The 21552-nt window shown below is 36.3% G+C and overlaps 1 protein-coding gene across 5 annotated transcripts in view; it reads right to left on the bottom strand.

Moving 5' to 3' along the window:
• LOC150108743 (twitchin-like) overlaps nt 1-21552 on the bottom strand; it is a 2666638-nt gene that overhangs the window by 1619328 nt on the left and 1025758 nt on the right. For all 5 annotated transcript variants that reach the window (XM_090390962.1, XM_090390961.1, XM_090390964.1 and 2 more), the window contains 2 exons: nt 13592-13716; nt 5985-6141 (listed from right to left, as the gene is read on the bottom strand). In XM_090390962.1, coding sequence (XP_090247088.1) covers nt 5985-6141; nt 13592-13716 — 282 coding nt within the window. The remainder of the gene's footprint in view (nt 1-5984; nt 6142-13591; nt 13717-21552) is intronic.

The raw sequence follows: 21552 nt of genomic DNA, 5'->3' as shown, positions 1-21552 counted from the left end.
CAAAAATTCTTCCTTTTTATTTCGAATGCTTCTTGCATTGGTATACAAAAATTTCAGATTCCCTTTAGTTCTTGTACCAGCTTTAGAACTGATATACATGTCACTAATTTCAGTAGTCCCATGCCGATTTTTATCCTCTCTTTTCTGCAGTTTATTCCACGAATAAGGATCAACAAATATACAATCACTGCTTAAGTTTCTCTCTCTTACACTCAACCTTTTCAATTTTAGTTTCCCTGCCCAATTACTTCAACTTGTTCAAAAAAAACAGTAACTTCTTCAATCGCTTATGATCTTCCATGTTCACATGCAACACATCTCTTGCATACAGCTGTCTTTTGTCCTCAAACACACTCCAGACATCAACAAATTCCAGACCTCTTTTTTTGCACATTCTTGCAATCATATCATTCATTATCATCGCTCGTCTACTTAACTCATGATTGTGAAAAAGAAGCAGCAAACACACTATCCTCCCATTGATTCTTTTCTTCTACACAATGTCTAGCAATGGTCTCAAATCTTTTGCTACCTGATTTATGCTACCACTCAGGTCATTTGTACCCACCGTAACTATCATCTTTTCTGCATCATGCCGTCTCTTTATTGCTAAAGCCACTCACTCTATTGTTCCACCAGCCAAGCACCCCTCAGCCATACCATTTATCATAGAATCATCATATATTTTACCACTCATAACTTAATTCAAGTCCAAACAAGCGTCACTCACGGCCTCATTTTCTGCGCTATTCAGCATGGCGCTCCCGGTTTCATTACGCAAAGCTTTCTTACTTACTCCCTCACTCTCATGATATCTTGTTTCTTCTAGACCTCTTGTGCTTTCATTCTGTTCAGGTCCTTATCCACAATCACTCCCAGATCCCTCATCTCCACTACTTCCTTTAATTGTATATCCCACCTTTGTTTCCCAAATTTTAAAATCTTATACTTTGCAACTTCAACTTCAAACTGGTAACCTCAATCACGTACCCATTTAGCCAGTGCATTCACGTCCTTTTGCCAAGCCAGGACATCGACTTCATTTCTAATTGTTTCATCTGCAAACAACTTAATATCGCCATTCAGACCCCTCCCGACATCATTAACATCCTTGAGATACACCACTAGTGGCTTTCCTCTTCTGGGATATCACTCCCCCATGCACAACTTGCTGATACCTATTCCAATCACTCCCATACTATTTATTACTTCATCAATCACCTAAGACTCTCCCATACTTAATCCTGATCTAGTTACTTCAGCTAAACTAATCTCCATAGTCCTAATTTCTCTACTCAACACATTTTACTCAATTCCTTTTGCAGAAGATGAAGGTCACTTTTCATTTTCAGGAACTCCTGCCGAAGTTCTTCCGCTATGGTCACAACATCTGCTTCCATTCCTAATCGCTCCAGCTTATCCCGACACTTCTCGTATACGTCGATGTTTTCATTATTCTAATTTAGCCAAACAGTACACAAATCCTTCACATTCTTCAGTACATACATGTAGAAGTTTCTGCAATGCATCCGTTGCGAAAAATCCAATGCAGAGCCAGACTTTCATATAGAGGCCCTCCGAGTCATTGACGTACGTCTCTTGTTGGCCGCCATCTTTAGACGCTGAAGTAGTGAAACAAACAGCAGCGAAAACACAATATATACCACAGGGTTTCAAACAATAACACCACTGTAGGACACTTGTATCCAACTGAAGCTTTTATTATTATTATTATTATTATTATTTATTTATGTATCATTTTATGAAGGCAAGAACTTTCATAATTTTTACTTAAAAGGAAGCACTTGACAGCTTTTCTTTGGCATATCCGAATTTCCAGCTTCAATACTCTTGTGCTTTGGGGACATTATTATGTAAAAAGGATTACTTGAACACAAGCACTGCAATAACATGACAATTGATCTGATAACCGACAACTACTTAGAACAAAATGCAATTTAAAACTTATGAATTGCCTATTACTAAAAGAAAGAGCCATACAGCATAATTTTGGCAATGTAAAATTATAGGCAAATTGGATATTAGATCCAACATTATTTCAAAACTAAATGTTTGTAGAAACTACGAAAGTTTCATAAACTGACCTGAGAGAGCTTATGAGAATACAATCCTCAGCATCTGCAATTTGCCTTAGCTACTTAAGTCAAGTAGTGCAAGCTAAGGCAAACTCAAGGATGCCAGGGATGGTACTCTTGTAAGCTCTCAGGTCAACATACAAACCTTCATAGTTTCTACAAACATTCAGCTTTGAAATAATGTTGGATCTAATATCCACTTTGCTGATGTAATTACAAACTGTTTATTTCTGGAAATTTCCATTTAATATTTTTGGACCGGGATTTCCCGTGGATAGCAAACGCACAGATAAGGGGGAGAGACTATGGTATACAAAAATCAGACTAGTGAATTCAACCTAAGGTCGAAGCCACGAGACTGATTTTTCACGATCTTGAAAAAAAGACAATAGTTTGTTTGAAAATGAAAATAAGAAATCCATAAGTACACAGATTTAACTGAGCTGTAAAAATCAGAAATTGAGCAATCAATTTAGAAATAAAGATGTGATTAATTTTAATCTCCTCCTAAATTACTGTGCTCATCCATCCTGTTTTCTTAAAAATTGTTTCATCATGCTTGCAGGACACCAGAATGTCCCATTTTTCAATATCCAGTTTCAAATATGAAATGGCATGTGACATCCATAAAACAAACAACTATTACAGGAGTCAGAGTATTAATTCTTCTGGTAACTTGCAAAGTTAAGTATAAAATTAATATAAAAAAACAAAAGGCTGCAGGTTCAAATCCCACCATGGGCATGGATGTTTGTGATTGTCTGTGAAAATACTAGTGGTGGATGGTGGGAGGTAGATGGCATTGGTGTAGATTATGATGGTAGTTGCAGTTCGTTTATTGAGTGGTGGAGACAGAGTTGTAGAGTAGGTGCCCTCCCTCAATGAGTCTTTGAACCCCCTGGAGGTGTCACATAATAATAATAATAATAATAATAATAATAATAATAATAATAATAATAATAATGAAATCTGGTTTTGCATATATTAATGCAATTCTTACAAATTCAATGTGAACTTTTTTTTCATAAAGAAAAAATAATATTAAAAAGATAAATTCATTTGCTGCATCAGCCACTACAGCAAAATTCCAAGAAACAGAAATTGTTGAAATTTAAGGAATGACAAGCAGGTAAATTCTGAGGTTCTTGTTATGTACTTTTACAAATTACAGTTTAATATTATTGAAAAGATAATATCAATGTATTCTTTTTTTTTTTGTTGTTGTTTTATTCACCATTTATCAATTTAATCCTTCATTATTTAATTAGTTGCTGCTATGGTTTTGACTGAATATGCTTGTTTAAAAAATATATAGACTTTTTTTTAATCTAATTTCAACTTATCCTATAGCTATCTTAGATGATTTTCATTACTAACTGCATAAATACACCCTGCAGTAATTCCTCAACAATCTATGGTCATATAACTGAAGGGTCAGTTAAGTGAAATAACAATTAGTGCAGTGGTTTAGAGGAATTATGGTTTGAGGCAGAGACAGATCTAACATCTAGTTGGATGTTGCTATAGACTGGGAAATGTGAAGTGCAGTGAGATGGAAATATGTAGGCATATTAATCTAGCAAATAAGAAGGTGATCACCATGGGTGACTTCAATTAGGTAATATATGCTGAAATGAAGAGATGGCATCCTGGAGAGAAGAGAATGCCTTTCTCAAATTCTGATTGATCTAGTTTAGGCATTACTTAACAGAAGGGATGGTGCAAGGAACAGATAATCTCATCAGAGAATATTATTGTAGATGGGGTATCAAATCTCTCTCCAGTTGAGAGGGCTACCATAAAGTGATGACTAGCCATATACAACATCTGTGAAAAAGTGATGTATGTAGAACTATAAGGCTGGTACTTCTGCAAAGCTTAGAAGACAGCTGACAGATATATCATGGAATGAGGAAATAGAAAAAGATTGAGGCTCTTTCCCTACTCAAGAACCATCTAGCAGAGATAATGCCTGAATATGCTACAAGAGTCAAGAGGTTAATTAAGATGGATGTGAAATGGATGATTGAAGAGGTCAGAAATGCAATCTGAAAGAAGAGGGCATTATGAAAAGAATATCGGATGGTGAAAAACACACTAAGGCGTTAAGATAGGGACATTATTATCCCTCTTTATAAGGCTATGATTCAGCTGCATCTTGAACTGTGCACAGATTTGGTCACCTGGGGTTCTTGAGGATCAGGAACATAGACTAAACTACTTAAATATAAAGTGCCAATAGGCTTCATTTCAGCAATATAAACATTATTTAAATTAAGGGGATATTAAATCCCACATTGTTTTAAAACCGAATAAGAAACTCAAAGATTGGAATCAGAGTTTCATGCCGAATATAGTAAGCTATAAAAATATCGGTGATTACTAGCGTGAGCTAATGCAAGTAGTCCTAGTACGTAGTACAATACCGGGCAACTCACAGCAAAGGTGGTAAAGTTCTGATCGCTATTCTTGGTATTTTCCATAATGTAAAAACACATTTCCTAGGAAATGTATGCTGTAATTGCATTATGGCAGGAGGTCACTACCCAGACTGGTTTCAGCCCTTTTTGAGGCTTCATCAGTGAGTAGCTAGACCAAATTAATACCAAAGGGTATAGCGAAAAGAACTTATATACTCTGCTATATGAGTTGTCAAACAGGTGCACCCATTAAGTTACTTAAATATAAAGAGCCGATAGGCTTCATTTCGGCGATATAAACATTATTTAAATCCCACATTGTTTTAAAACCGAATAAGAAAATACCAAGAATAGCGATCAGGACTTTACCACCTTTGCTGCGAGTTGCCTGGTATTATACTACATACTAGGACTACTTGCATTAGCTCACGCTAGTAATCGCCGATATTTTTATAGTTTACTATATTCGGCATGAAACTCTCCGATTCCAATCTTTAAGTTTCTTATTTGGTTTTAAAACAATGTGGGATTTAATATCCCCTTAATTTAAATAGACTAAGCTGGTGAGAGGTCCGTGAAATGCTCTATGTGAGGGTAGATGCCTGAGGATATGGGAAGCCTGGTTGGCCGAGGGGGGTTAGCATACCTGCTCTTCCACCAACAGTCTGTGCATTCAAATCCAGCCACGGGCATGGATGTTTGTGATTGTCTTTAAATGGAAGATGAATGTCATTGCCTGGTGTGAGACTACCATCCTAATTATTGGAGGCCTGAAGTGGCTTGAAAAAATTCCATGTTTGGTCTTTAGAGTAGGATTTCCAGATTATGTAAAAAATAAATAAAAATACAAAAACATATAAAAATTGATAAAAATAGAAAAAAAAAAAATCTTGAGCCCACCCACAGTACAAAATGTGCTACAGGTTTACAAAAAAGAACCTTTTCTGAGCAGCATTAAAAAAAAAAAAGTTGAAGGTGTATGGGTTACAAAGTTTGTATTGATAGGTGGAAAAGAAGGGACATGATAGAAACTTATAAGCCATTAAAGTGGTTTCTTTGCATCAATTTTTATAAAAATTGATGCAAAGGAAATTTATTAATATATGACAAATAGAGAACTAGGGATCATCTTTGGAAGTTGTGTAAGAGTGTGGTTAGTAAGGGTATGCAGACTAGATTTTTTGCATGGAGAGTGGTGAATGGTCAGAATGGACTGCCAGAATTGGTTGTGAGTTCCTGATAAGGAAGGAGTTCAAGAAGAGATGTGTTAGGTTTTGTGTGTAAAATATTTAGTTTTAGTCTCCCACCATTAGTCTCTGGACTCCATGGAGATGCCATATAATAATAATAATAATAATAATAATAATAATAATAATAGAAATTGCTGTATTTTACAATGAATAACTTAATAGGTATTTTTATATGTGCTAGAAAAATAAAAAAATAAAAAATAAAGAGTTTCAGTTACCAAGTATGATGATTTCAACATCTGCTTCATCCTTTCCTGCTTCGTTTTCTGCAATAATTGTATACTTTCCCGAATGTTTTCTTTCAGCAATATGGAGAGTAAGTTTAGTGTTGTAATCAACATTAACAATCTCCACTGTGTCCTTACTCTCTACAATCTGAAATAAATAAGTACCATTTAGAATGTCACGAGCAAATTAATATATCTAAAATAATTTATAGGAATTGTATAGCAAAGCAAACAGCAAAGAGATCTTAATGCAGAAAATATTTTGAAGGAAATTAAAGCTTTCTGGGCATATCTGCAGAATGCATAACAGTAAAAAGATCAAAACCTTGATGCCTGGTACAATGGACAGTATAAACAGAAGAGGATAGCTGAGTCCTCTCCTGTTTATACTTGTACAAGGTAAGAGTGAGTAGATGATGTGAAGGAGTGGTACTGAAAGAGTTTGTAGGATTTTGAGCCACTTGGCAATAGATAGAAAGAAATAGCAAGGAATGGCAAAACAGAACCAATAGGCATTGGACCAAGGCACTGATGATGATGATGATGATATCCAATATTATTATTATTATTATTATTATTATTATTATTATTAAACAAGACCTCATGGAGTCAAAGACTCATCTAGGAGGTCCTTTTATCTTACACACACATCTCATCATACCGTGTCTTAAACACATTCAAACTACTTGCAGACACCACGCTCTCAGGCAAGGCATTCCAATCACTCACAACTCTGCATGAAAAAAACCTGCCTCTCACTCCCTTACTCACACCCTCCTTATACAGTTTCCAGGGATGACCTCTGGTTCTCCCCTGATCTCCCACTATTCTCTGTAGAACTTCTCCACCATTGATCCTATAACAACCCCTTACCAACTTGTAGGTCTCTATCATATCTCCCCTCTTCCTTCTCTCCACGAGACTCTGCAAATTACATCTTTTCAATCTTTCCTCATACTCAACATTCCAGAGGTCAGAAACTACCTTAGTCAGTCGCCTTTGGACCCTTTCCAACATCTCTTCATCCTTCTGAAAACCCGGTGACCAAATCTGGGCACAATAGTCCAAGTGTGGCCTAATCAAAGCCTTATACATTGGAACAAGTATCTCCCTACTTCTACATATCAGTGTCCTCCGCATCATTCCCAGAAGTCTTTGTGTTGTCTTCACAATTTTGGCGATGTGTCCCCTAAATTTTAGATCCTTATCCACTATCACCCCCAGATCTCTTATTTCCTCTACTTCCAACAATATATTCTCACCAAGCATAAATTCTGCATCCCATCTTTGTTTTCCAAATTTTAAAACTTTACATTTTGCAACATTGAACTCACATCCCCATTTGCTTGCCCAATCACTCAATTTATTCAAGTCTTCTTGCAAGGCCACAACATCTTCACTACTCTTTATGGTTCGTCCCAACTTTGCATCATCTGCAAACAACTGAATATCTCCATCCAAATCTTCGCCAATATCATTAATATATAAGTTAAATAGTAATGGCCCTAAAACAGACCCCTGAGGCACTCCACTAGTGACTTTCCTTTTCCTGGATATTGCACCCCCATACACAACTTGTTGATACCTATCAGATAGCCAGTCTCCAATCCAATGCACTAATCTAATATCCAACCCCATCTGCTCTAGTTTGACTGTCAACTTATCATGAGGTACTCTATCAAAAGCCTTTGCGAAATCCAAGTATATTACTGTGTATCCTTCTCCTCTGTCCAAGGAAGCAGTCACTTTATTGTAATAAGTAAGTAGATTACTAAAACATGACCTCCCTTTAGCAAATCCATGCTGTCCATCAAAGATTATACCATTGTTGTCAACCCAACTCTGGATCCTAGTTCTCACAAGCTTCTCCAACAACTTAACCACAACACCTGACACACAGATAGGCCTATAGTTTGATGCTTGAGTTCAATCACCTCCTTTATGAAGTGGCACAATCTTGCCCTCCTTCCACTCTTTAGGAACTTGACCAAGTGCAAGACTCGTATTAAAAAAATATGTCAAGGCAGGTGTCAACTCTCTGGCACACTCCTTCAGAATACGTGGTGATATATTATCAATATATTAGATATATTATATTAGATATATTAATTAGATATATTAGATACAATATATTAGATATATTAATGTATAATGGCTTTGCAACCTTAGCTGGATGAAATTTGCATTAAAAATGTCTTTGCATAGTTAATATCTCTCAAAAAGGTTAAAATCACATTCAATGTCGCTCCTAATTAGTAGTCAGGTGTTTTTTGTTTATTTCTAACATGATTCCCATCCATGAAGGGCTTCTAGAAACCTATAGCACACCATGGGTGGGCTAAGGTTATATTTTCCCATTTGTATTAATTATATATATATATATATATATATATATTTGTAATTTTTCATTTATTTTTTACATAGTCTGGAAATGTTGCACTAGAGACCAAACATGGAACTTTTTTCAATACACTTCAGGCCTCCAATAAGTGGAGCAGTGACCTCACACTGGGTGATGATATTATTATTAACATTTGACTTCCATGGAGTCAGAGACTCATTGTGGGAGGTACACACTATTCCATACGATGCTCATCCAACCATGTCTTAAACTGATTCAATGTGTCTACATCCACAACACATTCAAGCAATGGATTCCATTCACCAACCACCCCATGCAAAGAACCTGCTCCTCACTTCTCTGTTCACACCCTTCTAATACGGTTTCCAGCAAATTCATCTATTCAAGACAATTACAAACATCCATGCCCATGGTAGGATCAAATCTGCAGTCGTGTTGGTTAGAAAGTAGATATGCTAAGCACTCAGCCAATAATGCTGGCAATTTCTCCCTCTCAGTAATACAAAGAAACTTATGCTATACAAAGCTACTTATGCCTTTCTTCCCAGATCTCTTATACAAGATTCGTTAATGACCCAACTCTGATTCTGCTACATATCTGTCCATTGCTGGTACTGATGTGCTAGGTTTTGCTACTTTTTTGGGTGTAGTGATTATAATCACTCCACCTAGGAGTGATCAAACTAAAGAAATCAAACTGGAACTAAATAAGAATGAGCAGCTTCATGAGAAGTATGTCACAAGATGGAAAGTGATCAGTACAGTATGAGACAAGGAATTAGTACATGAAAAGAAAGAAACACAGAACCAGTCTGAGGAAAATTCCAAGGAATTCAATCATTGTTAGGTGAGAAGATATCAACATTCATGGATAAATGACCAGACTAGATGGCACTCACATAACATGCAGATATATTAAAGCTGAAGAAGCTGGTTTTATTCCTTGAGGAATGGTGGGGTTGAAGGATCAGAGCAAAGGTTGCTTGATTGGTAGAGCCTCTGCTACTAATGGCTCATGCAAAAAAGTTAAGCAAGTTTGAGAGTGGTTAGTACTTGGAAGGGATTATATCGTTCGATGTTGTTGGCACACTCTCCCTCGATGAGTCTTTGGACTCCCTGGAGGTGTCACATAATAATAATAATAATGATAGATATATTCAGAATCTTAAGTATGTTAAAATGTAGTAGAAATTGTAGGTTTTGCACACCTTAAGAAAAAAAAAAAGTGTGATCTGAGCAAGAAATTAATTAAAAACAAACTAAAACAATTTAATATACTAGGTTAAAATTACACTGTTAGGAAAATAACTTCTAAACTTGAAAGTAAAAAGGGGAAAAAAAGAAAAAAAACTTTATGATTATAAAATCAGAAATTACAGTCTCCAACCTTTAGGAACAGAATTTTCATCACTTCATTTAAGATTAAGACAGTGCAGTATTTCACATATGAAATAGTGATGCAACATATAATGACTCCTGAGACCCCTACATAAATAGCAGGGAAAGAATGCTATGATCTGTTCACAAAGTAATGCAAAGCTAGCACATATGTAGACATTAAATTATCAGCCATGATAAGTTTCAGATAGAATTTCATTCATCTAAGGTTCTTCATATCTATTGATGTGGTAGCATTAAATATGGTTGCATTAAACTTTCCAAGATTGAAGAAACTTAATTCTTAGGTCTACCACTCAAAAGCAGTCATAAAGCTTTAGGCTTTTAGTCTATTTTTTTTTCCCACTTATTGTTTTGAGTGTGTGGGTGTGTGTGTGTGTGTGTGTGTGTGTGTGTGTGTGTGTGTGTGTGTGTGTGTGTGTGTGTGTGTGCATGCACTTTTACAATTTTGAGATCAGATTCCTGATGATGTCTCTGTGACAGAAATGAAATATAAGATTTTATCCAATAAACATGAAGGTAAAAGGTAGATGGTTGTGTGGGTTGGCACGAAAGGCTTGAGACATGTTCAAGGTATAGATAGAAAGCATTTTATCTTGGGTATAATAAATGTTAAAGATACCAAGCTATTTTAAACCTGGTTTTACTCCATTTCCCAAGTAAGCAAACAGACAAACAAGTCAAGTTTGCGCTTGCAAGTGTTGCAAGTCTAGCTGACCCTGCAGGTAGTGCAAGACCAAGGCACCTCATGGTAAAAGTAGAATAAGCCCTGATCACTAATCTTAATATTTACCCATAATGCAAAGCACATCTCCTGGAGAAGATGTATGATGCTTTGTATTAAAGGCAAGGGGCCACTACCCAGACCGGTTTCGACCTTTATTGAGGTCTTATCAGTGGGAGCCAGGCTAGAAATACCAAGATTTTAGTAATACAGAGCTTATAAGTATTTTACCAGAAGAAGTTACCATAAGGTGTTTTAACCTTATTAAATAAAAATCTCAGGAGGAGATCTCAGGTAGTGGCTCCTTGCCTTTAATACAAAGCATCATACATCTTCTCCAGGAGATGTGCTTTGCATTATGGGTAAATATTAAGATTAGTGATCAGAGCTTATTCTACTTTTACAATGAGTTGCCTTGGGCTTGCACTACCTGCAGGGTCAGCTAGACTTGCAACACTTGCAAGCTCAAACTTGACTTGTTTGTCTGTTTACTTACTTGGGAAATGGAGTAAAACCATGTTAAAAATAGCTTGGTATCTTTAACATTCAAGGTATACGATTAACACTGAAGTTTTTCATAAAATTGTGGGAGATGGAAGGGAGAATAAGATGTTAGTTCAGTCCTGAAAATATCTTCAGGACTGAATATGGTGCTGTACTACCGTACTGGGGTAAGGTAGTACAACACCGGGCAACTCGTAGCAAAGGTGAACCAAGCTAACAACACTCCTATCCCACTATCTCCCATAATGCAAAACACATCTCCATGCACTACCCAGACTAGTTTCACCCATTATTGAGGTCTCTTCAGTGGAAGCCAGGCCCAGAGGTGGAGATATCAGGCAGAAGCAATAGCGAGGTCATCTTTACCTATAGGAGTTGCCAAAAGGTGTGCCACCTTTTTTTATTCAATTACTCTGGATTTAGAGAAAGATGTTGAAAGTTTATTTTTCACTTGGTTAGACTATAATAAATTTAGTTCAATCCTTTATCCAAGTATGAGCAAACAAAGTTTGCACCTGAAAATATCTTCAGGACTGAATATGGTGTTGTACTACCTTACTGGGGTAAGGTAGTACAACACGGGCAACTCGCAGCAAAGGTGGACCAAGCTAACAACACTCCTATCCCAGTATCTCCCATAATGCAAAACACATCTCCTTGTGGATATGTATAATGTTATGCATTAAAGGATAACCCTTATATGTATAATGTATAATATGTATAGTGTTATTATACATATCTGCAATGAGATGTGTTTTACATTATGGGAGATACTGGGATAGGAGTGTTGTTAGCTTGGTCCACCTTTGCTACAAGTTGCCCGGTGTTGTACTACCTTACTGGGGTAAGGTAGTACAACACCATATTCAGTCCTGAAGATATTTTCAGGTGCAAACTTTGTTTGCTCACACTTGGATAAAGGATTAAACTAAATTTATTATAGGTATTAGAGCTATTGCACAAACTGAATAAGAATTCAGCAATCTATTCATTATTAACACGTTCGCTGCCAACTATGAGTATACTCGTAGTGGGTAAACCTGCTTCACAAGCCAGCTACGAGTATACTCGTATGACGCTTACCTCCGGGAACGAGATTATTGTAGTGACCTTGAAGAAGTGAAAATCCTTGGCTTGTGGGGCTAGCATCAAAACTATGTATTCTCATAGACCGTATATGCTCTGTACAAGCCAACTACGAGTATACTCGTAGGACGTTTACCTCCGGTAACGAGATTATCGTACTGACCTTGAAGAAGAAAAACTGCTTGGCGTAGGGGAACAGACCATGCCAAAGTAGCGTGGCAGCGAACGTGTTAATTTGTTTAGGACAACTCAGGATCCTTTCTACTGTGTCCATTAATTTATCTTCCATCTTGTCATGTCCCCTTTCCTCCATCCAATCTATGTCCCCCATGGTTAAAGTCTTCCATAATAATTGTTCGGCCTGTACTCATTGTGCTTGTCTGACAATACATGGGATCTACATGTATATATAGACCTCCCTGGTCTATATACAGTGTGCCCTGTCACACACTATTTGCATTAAGCATAACGGTGAGAGGAGTAGCTCTTTGCAGTTTCGTCAATTGTTTTGTACCATATTTTGTTCGGATTCTAAAAAAAAAAAAAAAACAGGCCTTCTGTTTTTATAACAAATCCCACTGACCCCACTTCTCAGACATGACTCCTTCACACCTTTCCATCCATTCCTCTCTATCATCAATGATATTACACCTCTCCCCAGGCCTAAATGTCATTCTCCACATCCTTGACTATCCTAATTCTTTCTTGGGTACTCAATCTACTCCTGAAATCACCATCTACACTTTTCACACAATGTCTCCCTGTCCACTCTGACTTCCAAACAAATGAATAGTTTCCTTCAAATTATTTCCTATATCATTTGTATCAATTGTGTACAAATTAAACAATAATGATCAAAGCACTCAGCCTTGCAGCAGACCTAGTCATCCGCTTACTCTTGGATTCTGCTCCTCCATATACTACCAATTAGTATCTGTTCATCAGCTATCCTCGTATCCATATCATTAGTTTCGTATTCATCCCCATTTGTTCTAATTTGTGCAAAAGAGTTCCATGCAGTATTCAGTCACATGTCTTTGCAAAATCCAGCAGTATCATCAGGTAACTATTCCCTTTATCCAACTAGCTGTCACTCTGTTATTAGGTAGTAATCTATAGTAAAATAATTAATTACCATAGATAATTATCTCTTTTTCTGTTTAATTTTCTGCCTCATGACCCTCTCTTGGTAGACTGAAGAAAGTATTCTTTAATGACTGCTCACTCAATCTTCAATCTGTTTTTGTTGTTGTTTCCCTACTGTGGCAATACAGCTTACCAATATCTGAATTTCAGTCTTCAACTATCATCGAAACCATAGAATAAAATAGCTAATTAAAAAAAGCAATTGTAAAAATAATTTAGAATTCATGGTGATTCAGAAAAACAAAAGTTACATTAGATGATAGGCCAAACACTAAACACTGACAGGTTACATGATAACAATACCTAGAAAAGTCAGCTTGACAAAACACTTAAGATTAATGAACCCAGTACAATTTAATAATACCAATATTTCCTCACTTGTTTATTTAACATCCATGTAATTTTGGGAGGTGGTTCACCTCTAACACCCACATCTAGCTTTACAGTTTTACCTTTCTTCACAGTTGTGGTGTCTAAATTAGTGCGATCAATATATGGTTTCACTGAAATGACAACAATAATTATGATTTTAGTTATGAAAACTATAATGATCAAAATAAATCAATTAGTTTATCATTTCAGCATGCGTTTATTTACATGGCAAGTGTGCATGTAAAACTAAATATGAGCAATTAGGAATATGTTATGCTCTGTTAGATCTTTTGTAAATTTTACAGAAATCTTATAATAAAAGATACATAGTTACTGTAATAAAATATTATAGACAATGTGATGTCTCGATTACATAACTTCTGACCTGAAATATAACTATTTTTAATGGTAACTAACTAGAACTGCTGTATCTCTCATAAGATATTAATATATTTCCTATAAGAAATTTATATCCATAGAATTCTCTGTGATGATTAGTAAGGTTTTATGAAAAGTAAGTCTTGCTTTGGCAATCTACTTACATTTATGATAAAGAAAGATTGTTGGATAAGAAAAATTATATATACAATGATTGTCAGATCACAAGCTGATATATATCTTACTCTTACTTCTTACTCTATTGTCACCAGAGGATGACGATAGAGTAGGATGAGTAAAAAACATGTTTGTGAAAAAAGAAACGTTTTTGATATAATTTGTTTGAGTTTTTGCTTTAGACTTCCAGGGAGTCTAATCCAGATAGAAAGTATTGTCTGTGGATAGTTTGCACTGGTCAAATTTGTATGTCGACATAACATTTTAGTATATTTTCTCTGCATGGAAAAGTGAAATGGTGTATGCGAGAGTGCAATGAAAGTTGGTTGCTGAAGCAAAGATAAGTTTTATTTTATGGAATATTTTTGAATAATTTTATGCATTCAGCAAAACTTTATTGAGTTAATGATACATTAGTGGTACTGATAGGTTGTTAGTAAGTTTTGTAGCAATTTTGTGTATAACAGTTAAAGGAGGCAAAACTGGCAGTAAGAACTAGGATAACCAGATGCAAAGCATGACAATTAAGTGTGATGAGTGGCGAGCAATTTACTAAGATGGCTCACTGTTGGAAGTGAATACGTATGCAGAGACAAATATGGAAGATATCTTGGTTGATAGATTAAACAAGAGAAGTAAACGAGTGCGGGTCTCTAGACAGTGTGATATATTAATGGATTGCAGTGACTTGAATGAAAGTTGGAAACTGGAATTAAAGAATAACAGATAACTTAGGTCCATTACTGCCTTTTGCAGTAATGGACCTAAGACAGTGAATGATAACCAGAAGAGTGAACATGTGAATATGAATGCAGAGAATGTGATTGTTAATATGGAAATGATTAAGAAAGGAAAAACCAGCACAGTTTTCAAGTGAGCATGACTGATGAAGCAAATGCTGATGTGATTGTAGGAACAGAAGCATGTCTGACTGATGGAGCAATAGTGAGAATGATTGCTTGAATGAAATGATAAAGATGAGGTCATGTTGGAGGCTTAATGGATTTTTTACAACACTCAAAAATAATTAAAATAGAATTTAATACTTCCTATATTTCGTCCTAGTCACTAGGACCTCTACGGGGATTACAAAAACAGTAATTCAAGAAAGAAAGACTTTTCTTGGAAGCAGCAGCAGCAGCTCTCAAAAACCAACCAAATCTGAATAAATATGGTTGTATTAAGCTTCTGAAGATTTGGGAAACACTCATCACCAGAGGTCCCACCTTACATTCCAGGCCACCTACTACTGCCCTCAGAGGGTGCTCCAACTAGATAGGACTTTAGTGTCACTCATGTGGTTGGGCTCAGTATTGTTTATTATTTGTGTGTATGTTACATTAACACACGGATAAAGTTGAGGAATGAGATGAGGCATGTATAGAATGAAATTAATGGATAGCAGATATGAGCGGAAAAGTGTGAAAGAATAAAATGAAAGATAGTGCAGAAAAAGAAGTAGCAAATGACTCAAGAATAGTACTATATGAAGATCCATCATAAAAGCTGTAGTGGATGAGAGGGTGCACAAAGTCTATTTTCCAGGAGGGAGAATGAACAGGGTGATTGAGGCACTGGATATGATAAGTGCAAGAGGGGGGTTAGCGGTTGTGGTTAAATGAATGACTTGGTTAGACACAGCAAGAATGTGAAGATTGATATCAGGAGATTATTGAGGAGAGAGTGAAAGACAACAGTGTGCTAGGAAGGAGAGTTTGTGTGTTGCCCAGGTATGACAATGAGTTGTGATGGAGAGCAAAGATCTTGAATGGAATGTTAGTGAAAATGTGTGAAGAGAAAGGAGTGCACTTTGTAAATGTGTGGGATGAATTTAAGGGATGAATGGAACCATGTAAGAGTGATGGACTGCATCTGAATGGTTTTGGAGTGAGTCATTTGTAAAGGTTGCTGCTGGAAGGAAGTATAATGAGTGATGCAAATAAGGTATCAGTGGAAGGCAGAATGTAAATGAGTAGGAGAGTGGACCAGATGAAACTGATGCGAATGTGAATGAAGATGAGAATGTAAGTTGGATAGAGAAACAGGGTTGGCCAGAGAGAGACAATATAGGAATAGTAGATTTTGAAATCAGTAATGAACAATATGTGTGGATGATGAGTGGTTATAGCCCAAGAAATTAAATGTTATGCTTATGTATGAATGACAAGTGTATCAGAAATAGGGAGATAGAATTGTTGCATTGACTGAAATGATTTGCTCAAAAATAGCTGGAATAAGTGACATATGGTTAGATGAGAATGGCATCTTCTCAGGAATAGAAAAGGAGGGATATGTTCAAGAAGATAAGAAAGGCAACAAGGGAGAGGGGAGTACCACTGAATGATAGCAGGGGAATTATGTCCATGCAAGGTGATACAAGACCTAAAGACAAGATCGACAAGACCTACAGGCCTCCATGAAATCTTTTGACTCCATGGAGGCCTGAATAACAATAATAATGATATTTTTTTGGTATTTTGGAAAAATTCAGCAAAAGCAGTGGATTAACTATTAATGCAGACAAGACAAAATTAAAAGTTTTTGGAAAGTGAGATCTTGGAGGCATCCCTGTTGGACTAACCCCTAAGAGAGAACTCCTCATTATACTTGGAATTCCCATCCCCACTTACTTAATATTACCAGTCCAAGAACTTTTAAATGTAAGAAGACAGGAAAATAGGGCCACTCTCCTTTTTCTTCTAAAGCCATAGTACTCAAAACCATAATTGTTGTACATAATAAATATTATAGACATCACAGAAGCTGAAGAAAGGCAATTATATAGTAAACCTGTGCAATTTTTTTGGTCCAGCTGATATTAAGAAATTAAAAAGGAATTTCTTGAACTATCAAAGAATCATGGAGGATTTGGACTTCCAGTATTAAAATTCTGCTATTTAAGCAATACAGCTTCTAAAATCCATGAAATATTGCAGGCTAATCACACATGTGCAGACCCTCTCCTGTACTACCTGGCTTTTCATCTTCCCTTTGGAGTTAATCATTATAAAGATACAAAAAACTGAGATTGTTTCTGAATACTACAACACTGTGTGCTTAACTCTAAGACTGCTAAAACACTCTGGAATTGACATTCTTTCCATTAAAAAACAGTAAAATTTGGTATAAAGTAATCTTTAATCTGTTTCGCTGTGAAGTTCCACAGTTGGGTAATGACAACAATAATTTGTTTCTTAACTATTGTTGACGTTCCAAGGGCACACTAATAAGAGGGATCTTGTTTGGAGAATTTCATATGGCCCCTTTCCAGTCGATACCATCAAAATGGAGGTACTTTAACATTTGAAATCCAATCAGTGACATCTGCAATTGATTGGAAACAGCAGAACATGAATTCTACAGCTGCCCTCTTGCCTTGCGTATTTGGAACAGATTATGTAAATGGTTTGTGCATTCCATTACTTACAACAGAACAGGTTATTTTTCTGCAATACTCACCACCTGTCAGCAATGAGAAGAAAATTTTGATTTTTATAATTAATGAATTAAAATACCATTCATGGAAGATTAGAAAGAAACATGGATTTGAAAACCAGCAATATGACATCCAAATGCTTTATAATATTGTCTTGTGGAAATTTCATTGTTCAGTCAGACGATTTTTGTATTTAGAAAGAAGCATTCTAGGATATATCAAATTTATGACTAGATGATATAGACCACTCACATTATGCAATATTCACCAGAGGGTGATAAAATTCTGTCTATTCTTGCTATGAGAGGTTTTTTAAATGGTTCCATCCTGTTGATTGAATGTGGTCTTATAGTCAATTGCAGTGATGACTGGAGAGCAATCCCAGGGAGAGAAGGCCAACTCAAGCTGGTAAAAGACGATTTAAATAAGCTTCATCTTCTTCATGAGGAAGTGGAAGTGCTCGGTAAGGAGATACTGGAAGTTAAAGCTGAGTTTAATGTGTTAAACAGAGAAATTAGGACTACAGAGATTACTTTAGCTGAAGTAACTAGAACAGGATTACATATGGGTGAGTCTTTGGTGAATGATGCAGTAATAAATAGTATGGAAGTGATCGGGAGTCAACAAAATAAAACCACAAGTGGCCTATAAACGAGATGTCGTAAGAGTGGGGGGGGGGTAAGTAATAGAGAGTTGAGCAATGAAGCTGGGAGAGTCATGCTGAATAGCATAGAGAATGAGTCCATGAGTGCGGACTTGAATGAAGTTAAGAGTGGTAACATATATAGTGATTCTATGATTAAGGGTATGGAGAGTGGTATGCATGAGGTGTGCTTGGCTGATGGGACAATAGAAAGAGTGGCTTTAGCAATAAAGAGAGGGCATGAAGCAGACAAGATGATAGTTATGGTGGGTACGAATGACCTGAGAGGTAGTATAAATCGGGTAGGAAATGATTTAAGAACATTATTAGATATTGTGAAGAGGAAAAGTGTCAATGGGAGGATAGTGTGTGTGCTGCCTCATTTTGACAATTACGAGTTAAGTAGAATGAGCAATGATAATGAATGATATGATTGCAAGAATGTGCAAAAAAAGAGGTCTGGAATTTGTTGATGTTTGGAGTGTGTTTGAAGGGAAAAAGGCAGTTGTATGCTAGAGATGGACTGTAACTTAACATGGAAGGACATAAGCGATTGAAGAAGTTATTGTTTTCTGAACAAGTTGAAGTTATTGGGCAGGGAAACTAATATTGAAAAGGTTGAGTGTAAGAGAGAGAAACTTTAGCACTGATTGTATATTTATTGATCCTTATATGCAGAATAAATTGCAGAAGAGAGAGGATAAAAATCGGCATGGGACTATTTGATGGGATCTGATGTGAAGTCATCGGCCTCTATATAAAAGTTGTCCAGCTGTGAAGTGACTTCACACACAAACTTTGTTTGCTTACACTTGGATAAAGATGAAAACAAAAATATAATTTCTTATCATCTTTAATTTATAGTATAATCATGTGGAAAAAAAAAACTTTCAACATCTATCTCTAATCCGGAGTATCTTAGTAATAGACATCTTTTGGCTGCTTGTATATAGAAATATGACTTCTGCATTATTTCAACCTTCGTATCACTGCTAGGTCTGGCTCCCACTGATTAAACCTCAATAAAGATCCAAACCAGTTTGGGTAGTGGCCCTTTCAATAATGCATAGTATTATACATGTCCGTAAGGATATGTACTTTGCATTATGGAATACTAAAGTAACTGATTTGAAATAATTAGCCTCTGTAGACAAGTAGCCCAATAGTGAAGTTATTTCACATGTAAACTTTGTTTGCTTACACTTGGAGAAAGGATGAAACTAATAATATAATTTCTTGGCATTTTAATTTAGAGTTTACCTCCAATTTTATAATTCTTTAGCAACTTCAAAGTGAACTCTATAAGCCACAGTAAAGTGAAGGCCCCGAGATAGAACCTTCACTTCACTGGAAGTTAATGGGCAAACAGAGAAATTAATAACCATTTATCTATGGAAAATGTAGTTATATTTTTCCAAGATGTTCATTATTTGAGATTAAGACCAAAACAAGTTACTTTTCTAGTGCTCAAATAATTTATTTTGCTATTTGGATATTTTTTCTTGTAATAGACTTTATTTCCTATTGCTCTAGTGCTATTGTTAACATAATTTTTAAACACAATTTTATTTTCTCTAACAGTATGTCTCATTATTATTATTATTATTACCCAAGACCTCATGGAGTCAAAGACTCATCTGGGAGGTCCTTTTATCACACACACAGCTCATCATACCTTGTCTTGAACACATTCAAACTCCTTGCAGACACCACACTCTCAGGCAAGGCATTCCAATCATTTACAACACTGAATGAAAAAAACCTGCCTCTTACTCCCCTACTCAGACCCACTTTATACAGTTTCTAGGGATGACCTCTGGTTCTCCCCCGATCTCCCACTATTTTCTGTAGAACCTCTCCTGCATTGATCCTATAATAATCCCTTAATAACTTGTAGGTCTCTATCATATCTAACCTCTTCCTCCTGTCCACCAAACTCTGCAAGTTGCATCTTCTCAATCTTTCCTCATACTCGACATTCCAGAGGTCAAAAACTACCTCAGTCAATCATCTTTAAACCCTTTCTAACATCTCTTCATTCTTCTGAAAACCAAATCTGGGCACAATAGTCCATGTGTGGCCTAGTTAAAGTCTTATACAATGGAACAAGAATCTCCCTACTTCTACACGTGTCCTCTGCATCATTTACAGAAGCCTTTGTGTTGTCTTCACAATTTTAGCTATGTGTCCACTAAATTTCAGATCCTTATCTACTATCACCCCTAGATCTCTTATTTCTTCCACCTCCAACAATATATCCTCATCAAGCATAAATTCTGCATCCAATTTTTTTTTCCAAATTTTAAAACCTTACATTTTGCAACATTGAACTCAGATCTCCATTTCCGTGCCCAATCATTCAATTTATTCAAGTCTTCTTGTAAGGCTACAACATCTTCACTACTCTTCATAGTTCATCCCAACTTTGCATCATCTGCAAACAACTGAATATCTCCATCCAAATCTTCACCTATATCGTTAATATACAAGTTAAACAGTAATGTCCCCAGTACAGATTCCTGAGGCACTCCACTAGTGACTTTCCTGAAGAATACACAGTATACTACTGTGTATCCTTCTCCTCTGTCCAAGGAAGTAGTCACTTTATTGGAATAAGTAGATTACTAAAATATGACATCCCTTTAGCAAATCTATGCTGTCCATCAAAGATGATACCATTGTTGTCAACCCAACTCTGTATCCTTTTCACAAGCTTCTCCAACAACTTAACCACAACACCTGACACACAGATAGGCCTATAGTTTGATGCTTGAGTTTGATCACCTCCTTTATGAAGTGGCACAATCTTGCCCTCCTTCCACTCCTTAGGGACTTGACCAAGTGCAAGACTCGTATTAAAAAAATATGTCAAGACAGGTGTCAACTCCTTCAGAGTATGTGGTGATATATTATCAAGTCCCACAGCCTTATTAACATTTAGTTTACTCGACTCCCCTATACCTCTTGCTCACTTACAGTCAGTCTCTCCTCCCCATCATCTACTGCTCTCAAGTTCTCCATGAAGTCACATTTACAAGATTGAAAGACCTTTTTGAATTGCTCATTAAGTATCTCCACCACACATTCTGCAACAGCTGTCTTTATACCATTTCCTCCAATCAATGTCATCCTTCTATAATCATTCTTTCTTTTGCTGGCTACATATCGAAAGAACTCCTTAGGATTCTTTTTGGCTTCATTAGCTAACTGCTGTTCATACCTTTCTTTAGCTACTCTCACCAACCAAGTCACCCTCCTTGCCTGGTCTTTGTAGACCTCATGGAATTGGTTATTTCCACTTTTCTTATGCTGCCTCCACAATGCCTTCTTTCT

This window comes from Typopeltis vanoorti, chromosome 3 (genome assembly GCF_054136105.1).
Source record: "Typopeltis vanoorti isolate ZY-2024b chromosome 3, IOZ_Tvanoo_1.0, whole genome shotgun sequence".
NCBI lineage: Eukaryota > Metazoa > Arthropoda > Arachnida > Uropygi > Thelyphonidae > Typopeltis > Typopeltis vanoorti.
This window is presented reverse-complemented; position numbering and strand designations above follow the sequence as displayed.